Consider the following 17,976-nt stretch of genomic DNA (forward strand, 5'->3'; position numbering starts at 1 on the left):
GACACCAAACAATGGAACGGTACATGAAATGAACATGTAGATACATTCAGAGATTTTAATAAACAGTTAAATATTTTAAGCAATACTGTACCTATTTGAAAAAAGTTACTGAGATTTGTATATGAACGATAACAGCTTGTAAATGGAATGAAATGTTATACATACTACCAGTCTATATATCTGCTTTATAGTCAATCTATTGTGTAGCAAGTCTCTAAAAAAATGACATTATCTCTTGGGTCATGCTGACTTCATATTAGTAAAAAGTGTCTCTTTACAGAGCAGCCTCTCAAAAGTCATGCAAAAACAATCAAGAGAAAAATCCAAAATGCTTGAAGTTGCTTCTTGGTCCCTGCCAGTCCCTGTGATTGACAGCCATATGACATGTAGTGATGAGCTCCATACTGAATTGTCTGGCATTGTCATTGTGAGGGACCTGACACAGTGTAGGAGTCAGCTGAGTGCTGGAGGAGGTCACATGTCTGTGAGTTGGGCGGAGGTAACGATCCGCAGGCTGATGAAGCCAGGCATCTCATCTGCCATCTGTCGGCCTGCCTTCCTCAGCTGCAGCTTCTGGGGGCTCGTCAAGTCCTTCACAGAGCCCGTCAGCACCACCTGACCCAGGAACTGGTCCTTCACAGCATTGCTGTTCCACACCTGAGGAGGGGGATGAGGAGGGGGACACCAGATAAGACCACGGCATGACTGCTACACTATTTCACCATCTGTAGAGGTCATCAGGACATTCATACATGTCTCCCCTCTTCTGTGCTGAGGTTTAGACCACCTGTCTCACCTCCACTGTAATTGGCTTCCTGGGCTTCTTCCTGTAGAAGATGGCTCTTGTTTCAAACAACGGCTCCAGGGTGTCCTTCTGGACGGTGGACCGCACTGAGCTGCCCTCACAGGATATTATCACATATGGGTCTGCACCTGCACAATGACACGGATTGAACCAGTTATAAAGCTGTGTTTGACACTGCCATAATGTCTCATTATGACTCATGTTCCCATGTAAGTTAATGTGCTGGAACAAGAATAGGTGTGAGTTCTATGTTTGAGTTGTAGATTGAGGAGAGAGTTCTCACCCCCTGTGCTGTCCTGGTTCTCCAGCCCCTCAGCTCCATGGATGTAGACATGGGTCACTGCCTGGGGATACCCAAGGAATGAACTCCAGCACTTCACGCTGGGCTTGTCTTGTGTCAGCTCTCTGAGAGAGAGAGAGAGAGAGAGAGAGAAAGAGAGAGAGAGAGAGAGACAGAGAGAGAGAGAGAGCGCAGCAGAGGTTAGTCATTAGAGGGAATAGCATAAAATATGGCCAACCCCTCACAACCTTTTCAGGCAGCACTCCCTCACAAACTGCAGTAGTGAAACCTCTGGTTTTCCGTTCTCCATTGTCTCTGAGGAGATTTTGTAATGTAATTTAAATGATGCTAATTTAGGATCTGTCTGAATCTTGGCTATTGGAGAGGGTGCTGCTAACTGTTAGCCTGTGGTGCGAAAACCAACGTGGAGAACAGAGAACTGGAGAAGCTTTCACTACTGGCCTATGAGGACAACTCAGGGTAAGATGATATGTCACCTAAACATGACAGTAGGCTGAACCATATATTACTGTATACTTAATCAATAAGATGCATACTATAATAATACATGTGTTGTTTGTCATGCTACATTCATGCTGTCATGCTCTCAGTACCTGCATCCTGAATCCACATCAGTGAAAACACGCATCATGAACTCTCCCAGTATCCCTGGCGTAAAGGTGGAGGGTATGATGACATAGCGGCCCTTGGAGAGGATGCACCTCTGGAACACTGTACGTGCGTTGATATAAGTAGATGTCGACACGTTCCTCTGGGTGAGGATGTCATGCATGCGGTACTTCCTGTTGAGTTCCACCTTTACAGGAAAACACAACAAACAAATCTTCTTTAGAAAAATAGGAATCTATGGCCTACATGAATACTGTCCTTGTTGTGACTAGATAAAACTTTACATTCCAATACTACACCGCAGACTTTGAGTTTGACATCATGACGCATGAGTTTTTGCAACGCACAACTGTCAGAAAAACATGCCGGCATTGGTAAAAGGAACCGATAATCTTGTAGGCGTACGATTCCGATGGATCGAACAATTTGGAACTGGTTCTCAACTGGAAGCGGTTCTTGATTCCCATCCCTAGTGTATATACATTTATTGATGCCTCTGGACACATCTTCAGTGATGTTCCTGGAATCATCGAGCGTTTCGGGTCTTTCAACATCTCATACCCCTCCTCCAGGTGACCCAGCCGGGGCTGATCAGACCCCAGCTTGTGTCCCGATGGCTGGCTTATGACTCCATGGCTCTCCACTGCCGCATTGATGGTACAGCGGATGGCACTCCTCTTCCTCGTTCCCTCATTGCCCAAATATCTGAAGGCTCTGCTGCGAATCCTGCGTCCAACTTCCACTGCGAGACGCCTCGCTCTCCATCCAGCCTGCTGACAGTTGCTTACCAATCCTGCGTTCTTTCAAAGGCCTCTTCCAAGCGAACTTCCCATGGGACTGTCAGCTCCAGCAGCTTACTTGGTGGTCTCAGACACATGAACAATGCCTGGTCGCAGGGTGGTGGTTGCAGTATGGTTGGGGAACTTCAGCAGCTGCCGTTCGAGGTCCACCAACAGCTGCCAGTCCTTTGCAGAGGTCAGGATGCCTGGTGGGTTTTGGCTCCCCGGCTCTGACAAAGGCGATGACCTGCTTGGAGGGTCGGGACCGCTTCGCCCACTAAACTGCAGCGACAGTCTTCAGGACTTGATGGACCGATGCCTCCATCGGTAGCGTCCCTCTCCAAGTGCCTTTGTGCAGCAGCTGAGGATGTGCTCCAGGGTTCCATCGTACACTGCCTGGAAGAGACATTTGATGCAGTGTGGCTCGGCTTTCCAAAGCACTTCTTCGCCTCTTGACCGCATTCTCCCATCTTGTCCAAGCTCCTTGTTGCTTGATTCCCACCAACTTGCAGGTTTTCATCTCCTCCACTGCTGCTCTCACCTCCACCTGAACCAAGCCACGCCTTTCCTTCCCTCCTATGGTGTTCATTTGGGGAGTTGGAAAGGATACTAGCCCAGTCCGGCCTTGTGTGACCACTCCAACAGCCTTGAATCTGCTTCCTGAACAGCTTTAGCCACCTTCGGATCACTCGAGTCACTGTACTGTACCACTTCTCTGGCTCTTGTTACCTTGAATTCCTCCTCTAAGGATTTGAAGGGAAGTTGCAGTTTGTTGGGGTGTTGGGGTGATGGGGTGTAGATGCTGCTCAGGCCCCAGCCATCTCCTGAGGTGATTGCTGACCCTCCCCTCTCAGGCTTGCACACACAGTGCAGATTAATAATGTGTGATTACAGGTTGTGTTGAAATAATAATTCTTGTCTCTGATATGAACTGGACATTTTAAGTAATGTCCGCCTATAATTATAAATACCCACTGACTGGTTTGCTGATTGTTCAGCAGATGAAGAGAAAAGTGAGATTCCATTGATCTCGCCAAATTCTTTTTACAGAGGGTGAAGCCAAACATAATGTCGCAGAGAACTTCTCCCCTAAAATAAACATAACTAAAATAATAGGCACCAGTGCGCACAGCAGTGGATATTTAGTTTCACTGACAAATGTGACACGGCCTGGTGAAAAGTTCAGCATGTTGGCAATTCTCAAGTTGCACAAACGACCAAAAAGCTTCTTTTAAAAATAACGTGTTTTCAGTTTTTTTGTTTTTTATATTACTTTGATTGATTGATTGAAAACTTTATTAGAAGATTTGCAGAAGTAGGTACATGAAAGTACATATTACATACAAGGTCAACTAACAGGATAAAAACCCAAGAAAGCCACTGGCTTATTTCAATTGGGGTCCTTACGAGAGTTTAAGTGTTGAAGAGCCCACTCAATCAACAAACAACAGTTTAAGGATCACTAAATACCTATCATTTGTGAATTGGATTCACTGTATCGTCTGCCATCCTGCTTCGTAGGCTACTAGGTTAGTGATACATGACTTAGTACACTAGAGATGTTTTCTTTTTAGCTGCTAGGTAGCTACCAACACGATGGTTGCAAACTCGTGTTTTGATTCAGAGCGATTGTCTCCAATTCCCCGTTTGAGAGACCAACATTGAAATAAGCATATCTTCTTCGAATATTTTCAAATGATTTTAATATATGACATCATTTGAAAGCTTACAATCTGCACTTTCATTATCTGTAAAAAAAATAAAGAGAAAGAAAAGCGGCCTGCAACCATAGCCCAGTGTCTCATCCCAGTCCCACTATAATCCTTCTGGAATTGAACTCTCGTCTCCTACCTTGAAGACAGCAAAGCCGACGGTGAGGTTCTCTCCCTGCCCGATGCTCCTGTGGATCTTCATGTCTCGCTGCTGGAGGGAGATCAGGACCTCATCCTCCTCCTTGGTTACGTCAAACAGGAACTGTACAGAGGACAGGGTTAGGGTTAGGGTTAGGGTCAGGGTTAGGACAGGCATGAGTCGTATACGTGAGGACCAGGCATTCAGAGTAAAAAAAAAAAGTAAGAGCGAATTTGACGCTCAAATGGGCGATACAAGTCTAGAGTGGTCCCTCAAGCCTATGGCCTCAACGGTGTGATCGAATACTTCATCTGAACCTCTTTTACCATAGATGCACCAATCAGCACTCTGTTATTTCACATAAACAGTTTGCACAAACTACAGGCCTATGTTTTTACAACTGTAAAATGTTATGTATACGTTCACATTAGTAGAGACAGCATGAGACAGTTCTTATACCAATCGGGGTGGATGGAAATGTCTAGAATGTGTGTGAACGTGTGAAAAGGTTAAGAAGGGGTGGTGTGGGGTCAGTACCTGTGGGTTCTGTAGGAAGGTCTCTTTGTGGTTCATGCAACCTCCACAGCGGTTGTTAAAAGGCTCTGCATGCTTGGTCCAGCTCCCAAAATGCACCACTTCACTCCATGTCTTGTGGATGCTGATTAGGGAAGTGTTGATGAGACGACACACATCTGCGTCTGTGAAGAACTTACACCAGTCTGTGAACGTCATCCTGTGGAGATATCACACATACACACAGACACAGACATAGACAGACACACACGCACACACACACACACACACACACACACACACACACACACACACACACACACACACATACACACACACCAATTAACATAGGCAGACAAAAAACACTATTACACACCCTAAACAAGCGAGATATTAGTTATAATCTTTGATTACACTCACCAGAACTCTCCATCATCCTCTACTGTGATGCCAAGACTGTCCCTTTCCATGCTGCCAACCTTCTCCCATTCTGGTGAGCTGAAGGATAGAGAGGGGGAATGGAGAGAAGATAAGAGAGGAAATATAGTATATTCCATGTTATGACAGAGTTACAGGTTGAACTGTATGTGGAGAGGATTAATGCTGCTAAATGACCTCACCTGTCACTCCAGGCTCCATTCCACTCAGTCTTGCCCCAGGGGTTCCTCAAGCGCATCAGGGAGATGGTCTCATTCTGGAAATAAGCCATCAGTCCGTGGCCCAGACGCACCTTCTTCACCGCTGTTACTGAGTACGCATGTCCCTTCACCAGGCCACACGCCATACGCGCCTCAATCTCAGTTGGTGACGCCTGACAGAGTGACAAAGACAGCAGTCAGTCTATTGTGTCCATCATCTCGTGTCTAGGCATATACTGTAATAAAGTCCAATTTGCATGTGCAAAACTGTTATACAGAAAGTAATATTTCTAATAGATGAGACATAATCCAATGGAAGTTTCAAATACTCTTTACTGAAACTATGTTTGTTTTCTCAAAAATATTGTTAAAGACAAGGTACAATAAATACAAATAAATCATGTTGTTGAGTATTATTGAGCATTATTGAGTTGTTAGGTATGTTTTGCTCTGCTCAGTCAGCAACAAGCAATTTGGGGCCTCTAGTGAAGTAGTAGAAAAAACTCTGTCAAAAAACCCTGGTGAAGATTCTCACACTTATCACATCGAAGCGGGCAACCACATGCCCTCTCGATCCCATCCCCTCCCCTCTTCTCCAATCCATTTCCTCCGACATCCTTCGTTACCGTACCACCCTAATCAACTCCTCCCTATCCACAGGATCTGTCCCAGCGGCCTTCAAAATAGCCAGAGTCAAGCCGCTCCTCAAGAAACCTACCCTTGACCCATCATCTGTCCACAATTACAGACCGGTATCTCTTCTCTCCTTCCCTTCCAAAACCCTTGAATGCGCGGCATCTAAACAACTGACTGACTATCTCTGGAAGATGGAACATTTAGACCTCCACCAATCCGGCTTCAAGGCTTTGGCACTCCACTGAGACTGCTCTCCTTGCTGTCACGGAAGCCCTCCACTCTGCTGAAGCTTCCTCCCTCTCCTCCGTTCTCATTCTCCTGGACCTGTCTGCTGCCTTCGACACAGTCAACCACCAGATCCTTCTCTCCATCCTCTCAGAACTGAGCATCTCTGGCACCGCACACTCCTGGTTTTCTTCCTACCTGGCGGGGCGCACCTACCAGGTGACCTGGAGAGAATAGTCTTCTCCACGGACCCTCACCACTGGGGTACCCCAGGGCTTTGTCCTAGGGCCCCTACTCTTCTCCCTCTACACCAAGTCTCTTGGCTCGGTAATCTCCTCACATGGGTTCTCCTACCACAGCTACGCAGATGACACTCAACTCTTCCTGTCCTTCCCCCCCTCTGATCTACACGTGGCAACCCGTGTCTCTGCATGTCTCGCTGACATTTCAACATGGATGTCAGACCACCACCTCAAGCTCAATCTTAACAAGATCGAGCTCCTCTTCATCCCCGGGAAATCCTGCTCTCTCGAAGACTTCTCTATCACAGTGGAGAACTCTACTGTAACCCCCTGACAGCCTCGATGCTTGGAGTGATCCTGGATAACCGACTATCCTGTGCGGAGAACATTGCAGCAACGGCTCGCTCCTGCAGATTCTTCCTTTACAACATCAGAAGGATACGACCATTCCTCACCAGAGAAGCAGCGCAACTCTTGACCCAGGCACTGGTCATCTCCTGCCTTGATTACTGCAACATACTCCTAGCTGGGCTCCCCGCCTCCGCCATCAGAGCTCTGCAGCTCATCCAGAACGCTGCTGCCCGGCTAGTGTTCAACCTCCCCAAATACTCTCATGTCACCCCTCTCCTTCGCACCCTGCACTGGCTCCCGATAGCAGCTCGCATCAGATTCAAGAATCTGGTGCTTTCATACCAGGCAGCTAAAGGGACAGCCCCTGCCTACCTGAAGGAAATGGTCACCCCCCCAAACTCCAGCCCGTTCACTCCGCTCCTCCACCTCGGCTGGCTGACTGGCCCCACCACCTATACAACAACACGGCAGTCATGCTGCCCGTCTCTTCACAAGACGTCTCTTCACAACACTGGCTCCCCGCTGATGGAATGAGCTTCCTACGGCTGTCAGAACTGCAGAGTCACTACCCATCTTCCGTCGTAGACTGAAGACCCATCTCTTCAGGTTACACCTTAACTGCTCCTCCTGAGACATCTACTGCCCCCCAGCACTGCGTCACAAGACACCCCCTTTTTCCCTCTACTGTGTCCCCTAAAAACTTCTATTGAGCCCCTTGTACTGTTTCTCTGTTTCTCCAGTGTCTATATAAAATAAAAAAATAAAAAATAAGTTCAGAAGAAGGTGATAGAAGAAGGTTTTTCGTTCTATCAATGGCCCCGGGCCTGAGCTGGATTACTCTTCCTGCTACGATTGGTGGATTGATGATTCACTTGCTTGTATTGATTGTAAGTCGCTTTGGAATAAGGCGTCTGCTAAATGCCAAAAATGTAAATGTAAATGTAAAAGAAAACAGACCTTAATGGAGCTACTGATTATTCCGCCCCTGTCGTAGACTTTGAGCAGGTCCTCAAAGAGTTTGTCCTGTTTTTCCTGGTCAGAATGGAAAGCCTCTGCCTCAAGGTTGATGGCCTCTGCCACAGCTCCACTGAAATCCACCACCGCATCCCCTGTGTTGCCCCCGTCCAACGACTCATAGCAGCCAGAGAGCCTGGAGACACAGAGGGAGCAGCCAGAGAAGTTTGGGTCAGGAAGAGATACAGAAATCTGCGAGCACACAATGGACTGAAGGGTTCACAGGGTTCATGAACGTTCATATAATACTGACTTGGCATAGGCTTTCTCCAGGAGGGCACTCCAGAACTCATTGTTATTGTTTGAGTGGCAGTAAATGAGCTCTCCATTGATGGTGGGCAGACGGTCATCCACCACCACGTCCATCCACTCTCCAAACACCCAGAACTGGAAGTGGAAGATGCCAGCGTAGCTGTCAGGATGCTTTGGGTCCCATTCCTGCTCTTTCCAATCAGGGATTACCTGTCAACACATAAGGCGAATTACACGTCAAGCCTTGATGTGGAGAATGCAGTTAGATAGAGCAGTTAGATAGAGCAGACAACAGAACAGAAATAACAAAAATACTTCAGTTATGTCTGCATCTGAAGAGCTGAGGAATTAAATGTCTTTTGTCAGGAAAGCAAAGTGTTGCCATTGACATTAATATAGTGAATCTAATGTGAAAACGTGCGAGATGTCTGACCCAATTACTCTCACTAAATGGGACAGTCTTACTTTTACTGTTCATGTTTTAATGTAATCTAAATTGTCAGGTATCAACTGTATAGAATGACACATAAGCAGTAGTGAACATCACACCCATATACTTCACATACATTATATGTGTGTTACCAAACATAATGCATTTTCTTTACTAAGAGATTCTCCTCCTCTTATCACACTCGTCTCCAGGCAGACTGTGGTCAGACCAGAGGAAACCAGACTCACCTTCTGCCAGAGGTTTGGCTTCAGGGCCAGACAGGAGCACGCTGCCACAAACCAGCAGTTACCCACAATCCCCTGGTTGAGGTCATGGGAGCTGATGCCCTCCACAAACAGATGTGGCTCATCTGAGCTGATATCCTGTGAAAGGAGGAAGTACAAACGTTTGTTTTGTAAAACAAACAAAAACAATTGTCACAAATCCTGGGGGGTATTCCACGTACGTTGATTAGTATATTCGCGAAGGGAAGCCTCGTTCGAGCAACTCTCGATTGGGATTCAAGCCTCAAGTGATTCCTCGAATGAGAATCAGCCTTGTGTCATCAGTGTTCACACAAGACCGGTTTGGAAAGTCTCGCTTTGGACGTGCGCCCAGAGTAAGAAGGAGCCCAGAAGAGCCGATTGTCCAAAAGAAGATACTAGACTGGAAAATGACAGCGCAGAGCTCCTACTTATTGATCTTTATGAAGACAAAAAATAAGATATAAAAAAGTGCAATAACAAGGCGAAGGAAATGGTTTGGCAAAAAAGTACTGACAGATTAAATGCATACATCATAAAAGCCCCTACTTATTGTTTTTTTAATTAATTATATAATTGTTAAATAAATGAACATTCACTACTGTGGTTATATTAGCAGCAGGCCACACCATCAGATCATCAGGATGGAAGAGTGATATTAGCCGCTGCTATCAGATCATTGTGTTCTTTTAAAACAGGGGTTCGAATCCCGCTTCTGACATACCAGTACACGTTTTACTGCATTTCGTTGTCTGATGCTTGTACTCTGTAATAACAATAAAGTTGAATCTAATCTAAAAATGTATGTTTAAAATGATGATGTAGGCCAATTTACGAGAACTGACATGATTACATGGTGTTTTTCTAGTTCTTCTGGCATTGTAACTGGATCCTGGATTTGGCATAGATTATTATTTCTTATGATTAGCCTACTGATGGATAGATGATTCACTTATCACTTAGCATAGATAGTGTGCTAGATAGTATGTATCAGTAAAGAAGAGAGTGAAGTTCAAGATCTGCACCTTTGTCTACAAAGCTCTCAACAGTCTCGCCCCACCCTACATCAAGGACCTCCTGGACCTGTCTTCCACCTCAAGGCCCAGGCTCAGGTCCGACGCCCAACTCAGCCTGAGGGTCCCCCGCACCACCCTCAAGAGGAAGGGTGACCGTGCCTTTGCGGTGATAGCACCGACCCTGTGGAACGCGCTCCCTTCCGCCATCAAGTCTGCCCCCACTCTGGACTCCTTTAAAGCCAAGTTAAAATCCCACCTCTTTGTCAATGATGTTCCCTAAGTCTACTCCCTATTTGTTGTGAATTGTATCCCTTGAGATGTTCGTTTAAGTCGTCTGTGTCTGTTTGCTTTCTGTGTTCCTTGTCCTTGTCCTTGTCTTTATCTGTTCCTTTACCCTGGCTGCGCCCCGGGCCGATGTAAAAGTTGGATGGGGGGCGCATTATAAATAAAATTAACATAACATAACATAACACACTATCTATCCATCTATCTATCTAGGACACTATCTATCCATCTATCTATCTAGGACACTATCTATCTATCTAGTCGCTACCAGGTTTGTTCTGAAGGATTGGTTGCATAGCATCCAAACAGCGAATGATTTGATCCACATTCAGGGAACGGAACTCCATCTGAAATGGTTGTGAATCATGAAAACAAGCCTGAATTATCTCTAATCGCGTTTCGTGGAATACCCCCCTGGTCAAATAGTTCTGGCTTAGAGCATGTTTTCTTTTCAAATTAGTATAGATATTTATTTTCTCTTCTTGTCAGACCAGTTTTTGAGCAATATGTCATCAGAACACTGAAACAGGAATATGTTAAATCGAGGTCCAGCTCTCTCTCCCTCCAGCAGCAAAGCCAGCCATATAACCTGACAGTCTGGACATAAATGTAATAAATGGCGTGTACACATCACACACTTACTCTACCACTTCCAAGAACCACCCCATGATTCACCATGACACGACCCAGGGACACTTGTGTTCTCCAACAGCAAATTAATCCTCAGACAACCTCTCAAAACCCATTAACCTCTGAAATACTGTCACAGAATAGGAGCCTATGAAAACCCATATCGTTCGCTAAATGTTTTCTCCTTAGGAGAGTAGAGTTATGCAGATATCTACATTTGGCCAAAATATGACTTCCATATGGCAATTATGCTATGAGGCTAACGATGTGAAGGTCATGCTGTGCACAGTACTGTCAGAGGATTTCACTGTATCTGCCCATCTAGAATGTGTGATGAATCCTTGTATTTTGCCTCAAATAAAGTCATCCAGGTGAATCAAAATCGAATAGTAAAGTATCTTTAACTCACCCGTGGTCTCTTCCATTCTACAACACCAGGAGGAGGTTTCTTGAAAAACAGAGATGCGTTGGTGACTGGAAACTCAGGGTCCTCAAAGAGTTTCTTGTCCTCGAGACATCCCTTCTTCAGGTCCTCGTAATGCTGGTTTTTGTAATAAGTTACTGAGGAGAACATTATTGTTCAGGCACAGGAACCTCCAAACTGCAAACTGACCACAGAATAAGACGTCACGTTACTTATGGGTAGAAATGAACGATACTGTATATAGCCATTGATTCTTATATAAAATAACTTAAATGCCTCATGAGCTTAGATTATCAGAACCCAAAATATCAACCTGTTTTACTCCATTGTTTATAAACAATGCAATTGTAAACACACACTGTATAGCTTCACAACATTGTTAAGTTGTATCTCATGGAAGGTTGGTCCTCTGGCTGTGACATAGAGAGAGTTTACATCAGCCCCATTCCTCGGCCGTTTACCAACAAGCTATTTCCTGGACATACTGTAGCTAAGCATGTCATAATACACCCTACATACTGTATGTCTGGACATAGCTAAGCATGTCATAATACACCTTATAAATCATTATATGATTGTATGTGATACATACATTTTATGATACATACAGTACCAGTCAAAAGTTTGGACACACCTTGGACACACCTTCTCATCTCATGTTTTTTCTTTATTTATATATTATTTTCTTTGAAAGAACACATATGGAATTATGTAGTAAATTAAAAAGTGTTAAACAAACCAGAATATATTTTAGATTTAAGATTCTTCAAACTAGCCACCTTTGGTAATACATTGTAGTAATTTAATAATACACATTATTATCAGTAGTAAACTGTCTGAGTTATGGTCAACCACTGTACTCCTGTCACAAAATCGACAAAAACAAAACTTTTACTGGTTTGAAAAATATGGAAGAGTCCTGTGGGAGCAAAGTTTATAGAGTATAATATTGAAAGCAAAACAGCCACTGATGATATTCTAACTTTATGACCAGTACAACGCATTTTAACCACCCTGACCCTGAGGTTAAGCTCCTCGTAAACAAGATATGATATTGTGTGTCTGCCAATTGCGGTCATGTCCTTTTAATATAAACACAGACTAATGACCTAATAACAGTGGAATTCCACTCTGTGGCCAAAAGATAACAATCAAGATCTCCATCCATGATGAGTTATTAGTAATTACATACATGATGCACACTTTAGAAAATACCTTCTAGAGTAAAGCCTGTTTAGTAAGAAGCAGGTATTGAGGCTGTGGGTTAACACAACTGTCTAGCTAAGAAGTTCCATCAGAACATTCATCAGAAAGCATTCATCCAATACATCCAATTCTCTCTCTCTCTCTCCTGTATGCTGTCATACCCATGCCAGTGACCAGTCATTGTAAATAGATTTTCTGTCACTTCCTTACACCAAACCTATATCTGTCAAACAATTTCAGTTGTATAGTTATAGTAGTAATAGTAATAGTGTTATTTATAGAGAAAGCTCAGCAACACATGTTTACTGTACCTCACAAAGCGCTGACAAGAGAGACAACACCCTCCTCCTGGATTACTGAAAGAGAAGTGTGTTCTCAGGTCTTTTCACCTGTCTGTCTCCCCCCTCCCCCAAAACCTCCCCTAACTCCTTCGCAATCCAGGTGAGAGAGCTCATAGCAACGCCATTACTGGGCGTGCCACTGAGCCCTGAATGTGTGCTGCTGTTTCACTGTTGTGAGTCACTGAAATGTGTGAGTAATGTTATAGTCTTATACAACTGTATATGGCTGCACACATAAAATAATATTATAGTAGTAGTTATTTCAGTCCTTTTTTGTCCTTTTTGTGATTGAACATAGGAAATACATATCAATAGGGCATTAAATGTAAAACAAAAACAAAGAAATGACAGAAAAGGTGTAGGCTGAAGCAATAGCTTGTTGCTTATTACCCAAACAAACAGAAACCAAAAAGTGTCATACACAACAATGATCATACGTCAGCTTTATACTTATTTATCATAATATTTGTAAAATGTTTTAAAAACAATTAAAAGCGCAGATTGCACTACACAAGTTTTTTTTTTTTTAAGTTTACCCCTTTAATCATTTTGTTACCTTGATGTCAATGTGATGTTCTACACAGATGGAGATAATGTCATCTCTGAATAGGATTTAAAGTTTAAGGAATTAATAAGAAATTCAATAGAGCCCGCACACTAAAATGCTAAAAATGTACTGTTATTTACTAACTAGACAGACAAAATCCTGCAATGATCTCCAAAATGACTTAATGAGGACTAGCCATTTCAAGTTAGCCATTTCAAGTTAATCTTATTTATTTATGTATTTATTATGACGGGCATAGATAGGTATTGTAATTGTTTTTTCTTTTGTTTTATAAAATATAATTTGTATTCAAATATAGAAGATGTACATTGAAAAAAGCATTACTATTTTCTGTTTTTCGCCCTCCCCTCCAGTAATTGTTTTTCTACCTATATGAATATGTATGAATATTAATACCCACTGTTATAATATTTGTAAAGTGTGTTATCCCATTCAGGCTAAATATGTATAGACTGCTTTAATTAGTGGCATTTGTCCTATGTAATATAATATAATAATAATATATCATATTAGACTATAATAATGTGCCATCCATGTCTATACATATGGGTGTGCTGGTACACTTCTGGGGGAAATGACCTGAGCTGACCTGACCTGTGTGTGTGGAGGTATGTACGGACAGGGTGAACAGGGGAAACCAAGAACTGCACAAACGAACAGAGTGTGACTGGCTGACACAGTCCAACAGGTTGTTGTCCTTTGTGTTGGGTGGGAATGAGCTGGCTGGAGGGTGTCTGTCTGTTGTGGAGGGTGTCTGCTGTGGAGTGTCTCTGGAGAGTCTCCAGTCTCAGTTATATTTATGGTTCCCTGACTCATTTCACATGGTTAGTCATCATTTGTAACATGCTAACTAACATTTGCAGCATACCTGTGTTGACTACATTGTAAGTACACAGGTATGCATCATTGATAAGAGAACATAAAAGAATATGATCTATCTATCCCATCACAGTTGGAATACGGTTACAGTTTCACTTTGCAGCCCTGCCCTATACATGTTGTTACATGAGGATCTGACAGACAACATTCCATTCATTCTTCAATAGCGTCTATTGAGAGACTGAGATAAAGTGCATGAGATTCTAAAACACCACAACACACACATCTAAAAAAGAATGTCTGAGATCTCTTTCAATTCATGTCATTCTAGAATATACTGTAGCACTGACTCATTTCACAAGTTTTATTTGATCAGAGTCAAACATTAACATGCATGGAACGTTCAAGGTGTGTTCATCACACACTTCCACTCACCTGTACTGTATCAGTCCTCCTACAGTCCTAAGAGACTCTGGCAGCAGCTAGGAGACCTGGTCAGGTTGTGGTGGGACATCACAACATTACCAGTGGCTTGTGTCTGCGTGTCCCCTCCCTAAGACAACAGTCTTCATCATGTCTCACATTAAGCAACCAAAAACAAGCAACAGTATTTTCCATCCCAAGAAGGGAAATACCCCCCCCCCCCCCCCCCCAAAAACAAAACAAAAACTGTTTCACACACACACACACACGCACGCACAGACGCGCACACGCACACACACACACACACACACACACACACACTCACACACACACTGACCCAACCAGTTAGACGAGTGCCTTTGGGGCAGAAGGCGCTATGCAAAGCCTTGGCTAGCAGGCTCATTCCAAGTGAGTGAAGTTTTAGATGAGAGATATGCTATCCAGCGCATGCCTCGGGCTGTTAGGCTCTCCAAGTCGCAGGGTGCAGCCAGGCAAGGGGAGCACTGGGGAGAGGGGGGGGGTGGGGGGGGAGGAGGAGGGGAGATGGGGGGGGGGGGGGGGGGGGAAGCTTTATTCCCAGTCTTTGTTTGAGAGCCAAAGTGAGAAGAATTGACCGACTGTACTGTACCCTACCTGTTCCCCTGCTGCAGATATAATGATGGAGCTGCCTGTCAGACACCAGCAGACAACCAGCTGCTTGGGATGCATGAGACTGGACGTACATGTCTGACTGCCTGGATGTTCCTCTATTGAGATGTTATCAAAGAGGAGAGGGAGGGAGCAGGATTATGGGCTAAATCCCTTCAATGTTTCAGCATCGTGTTTCGTGTTTCGTGTTTCGTGTCTGTGTTGACATGTTGGCACTGTTGGCATGACTCCGCTATACTGATGTCAGCTATAGTATATTCAGGGAGGAAAGCCAGCTACAGTATGTATTCAGAGGTGACAGGTGCCAACTTAAAAGTCAATTGGATACAATAGAGTTAAATGCCCGGATTTGTTTTAATTGCAGAGCTACTGTATGTACTGTATGCGCTGTGTGGTGATTCACATCATCTAGTGGACCCAGTTAGTCATGAGACAAGCCTTTGGAGGAAACTAGACACATAGACGAGCACTTAGAGAGACACAAATGCTGTCTGGCTGTCGAGGTTCCTGAGTTTCAGGACCAAACTCACACTGCAGCTCTGAGCACGACTGCAGCAAATTAGGTCAAACACATCACAGGTCACACACGCTGCGGGGAAACAAGCAGCCTACAGAGATTCCCAGAATAAAAGAGAGGCAGGAGAGGCTGTAGAGTTTGTGGTGCAACTCCACAACTAGTTGGTGCAGTCCAGCCCAGTAGGTTGTGAAACTCAGTATGACTAGCTGTTCCCATGCTGATGGCGTCACCGTGATAGTGCAGTTCCTAGGTATTGACATATCACTGGAGACTCACTGGCGGTAAACCAGGAAGTCATGGGAATCATGTACCTTGACGTACTGGGTCTGGGGAAACACCAAGGTCCAAAACTGCTCTAGATGGCTTAGTCCATCTAGGTGCAGGTCAGGAGAAAAGAGAGCAATCAGGTCTTTGTAATCATTTAAATGTGTCTGTTGTCTAGCCAATGTCAAGCTTCAAGTAGAGAAACTGGTTTCATTGTGTACTAGAGGCTGAGGTCGTCAATGTTGGTTCTGCCCTTGTCATGTATAAAATGTCTTAGGCAATATTATTCCATCACACGTTACTAAAACGAATCATTACGTCCCAAAGCAGAACTTACTGAGTTAAGTCCTGTCCCTAAATTCCCACCATTAGAAGAACACTAACTCAGTACATCCATAAAAAGATGAATCCGAAGTTACCCCAGAGGCTTGTGGGTCTCTGGTGCATTCTGGGTATTCTGGTATTGTGGGTCTCTGGTGCATTCTCAGACAGGCCCAGTACATACTAACGCTTTCTCCAGCTGGAGTTATGTGGAGCTTTGTGTTCAAAGGCGAACAAGTCTTCCATCTATGTGCTGGCAGAGATGTGTCCCACAGAGAGGCTATTTATATCACAATCAACCCATGTCCCCTATGCCCCCTTCTCATCAGTCTCTTCATAACCCCTGGTGAATTCTCATCAGTCTCTTCATAACCCCTGGTGAATTCCGGTCTCCGAAACTTAAGGACATTTGTAGTTTGAATGCATTCAAAGCGGGAGTTACATAATGTGAACTCACTTACTGGAGACTCACTTACTCTATTTGTGGTGGAGGCTTGCTTCTAGGGCCGTAAGACAATCATGTTAAGTATAAACTCATTTCCCTTTTAAATGCCCCTCTAGGGTAACTGGCACTGCTCCCCTTTCTTGCCTGTTCACTGAAAGCGTCTAAAACCCACATCCCACCGTCAGCCCTATCTTTGTATATTGAGTTCGCCTTTGATAACGGCCGTCAATAATATAATGTTTCATTTCACTTCATTTTTTTGCTGTGTGGCTGCTCTAACCTGTTAACATGGGCGCCTCAATGAGACTCACACGCTCCGCTGAGGTACGGTAAGGTTGACGCAGCATGTGGGTTTTGGCCCTTAGTGTTGAAACATCGCCATTTTCCAGTAATTGCAGTAATGACTCAACATCTAGGACCCATTCTCTAGTGACCTTGTCATCATGACTAATGTCACAGTCCTCTCCATTCCCTCTCCATTCCCCTGATTAAGGTAATTCTTGATAAGTCAGTCCACTGGAAACCAGGCCGTGAGTCTGAGAGCCAAGTTAACTGACTGAGACCTCAGTATAAAGACGCCAGCCAGAGCGACAACAGCCTACTCTGCTACTATCTGTTTGATAGATACTAGACAGAGCCCTGTCCTCATGCCAACTCCCAGTGGATTCCTTCACTCTGCCGCCTGCAGTGGCAGCTACTACACATTCCTAGGGAATAGTGCCAAAACAGCATTCACTCAGTCATATCCCGATAGCCCAGTAGATGGCAGAAAAGCCATAATGTTATTCTACTGTTGTTCTCATATCTTATAGCAGTATCTCTGGATCTACTCATACAGCAGTCATGATGGCCACACATGTTACAGGAATACAATACCCAATTCCGATTCCAAAACGGTTCTTCGTCTGTCCCTGTGGGAAAACCCTTTAAAGAATAATGTTGGTACTTCACCATTGTGGGTACATCAGCCTATCCAGCAGAGGGCGCTAGAACCACATATTCACTCTGTACATCCAGGGAGCAGGAATGCATTGCGTGGGGTAGCACGTCTGTGTTCATGTGGTCAGTGTTCTGTATGTTATGGTTTGTTGTTATGCATGAGGTGACATTATCCCAATGAGGAAGAGTGTATTCAGTCAGTCCGCCTGGTCAGTTACAGG

The 17,976-nt window shown here is 44.3% G+C and overlaps 1 protein-coding gene across 1 annotated transcript; it reads right to left on the reverse strand.

Moving 5' to 3' along the window:
* Positions 1 to 474: 474 nt before the first annotated feature.
* Positions 475 to 11,414, reverse strand: LOC308174769 (calpain-5-like; the record flags this gene model as incomplete). Its single annotated transcript, XM_080549869.1, has 12 exons — positions 475 to 657; positions 797 to 933; positions 1,089 to 1,210; positions 1,700 to 1,902; positions 4,346 to 4,468; positions 4,883 to 5,078; positions 5,279 to 5,356; positions 5,479 to 5,669; positions 7,908 to 8,100; positions 8,218 to 8,426; positions 8,895 to 9,029; positions 11,250 to 11,414. 12 exons carry the CDS (start codon positions 11,412 to 11,414, stop codon positions 475 to 477), a joined length of 1,935 nt encoding a protein of 644 aa, XP_080405995.1.
* Positions 11,415 to 17,976: the final 6,562 nt, after the last annotated feature.

This window comes from Nansenia antarctica, assembly GCF_963989245.1.
Source record: "Nansenia antarctica genome assembly, chromosome: 20".
In the NCBI taxonomy this organism is placed as follows: Eukaryota; Metazoa; Chordata; class Actinopteri; order Argentiniformes; family Microstomatidae; genus Nansenia; species Nansenia antarctica.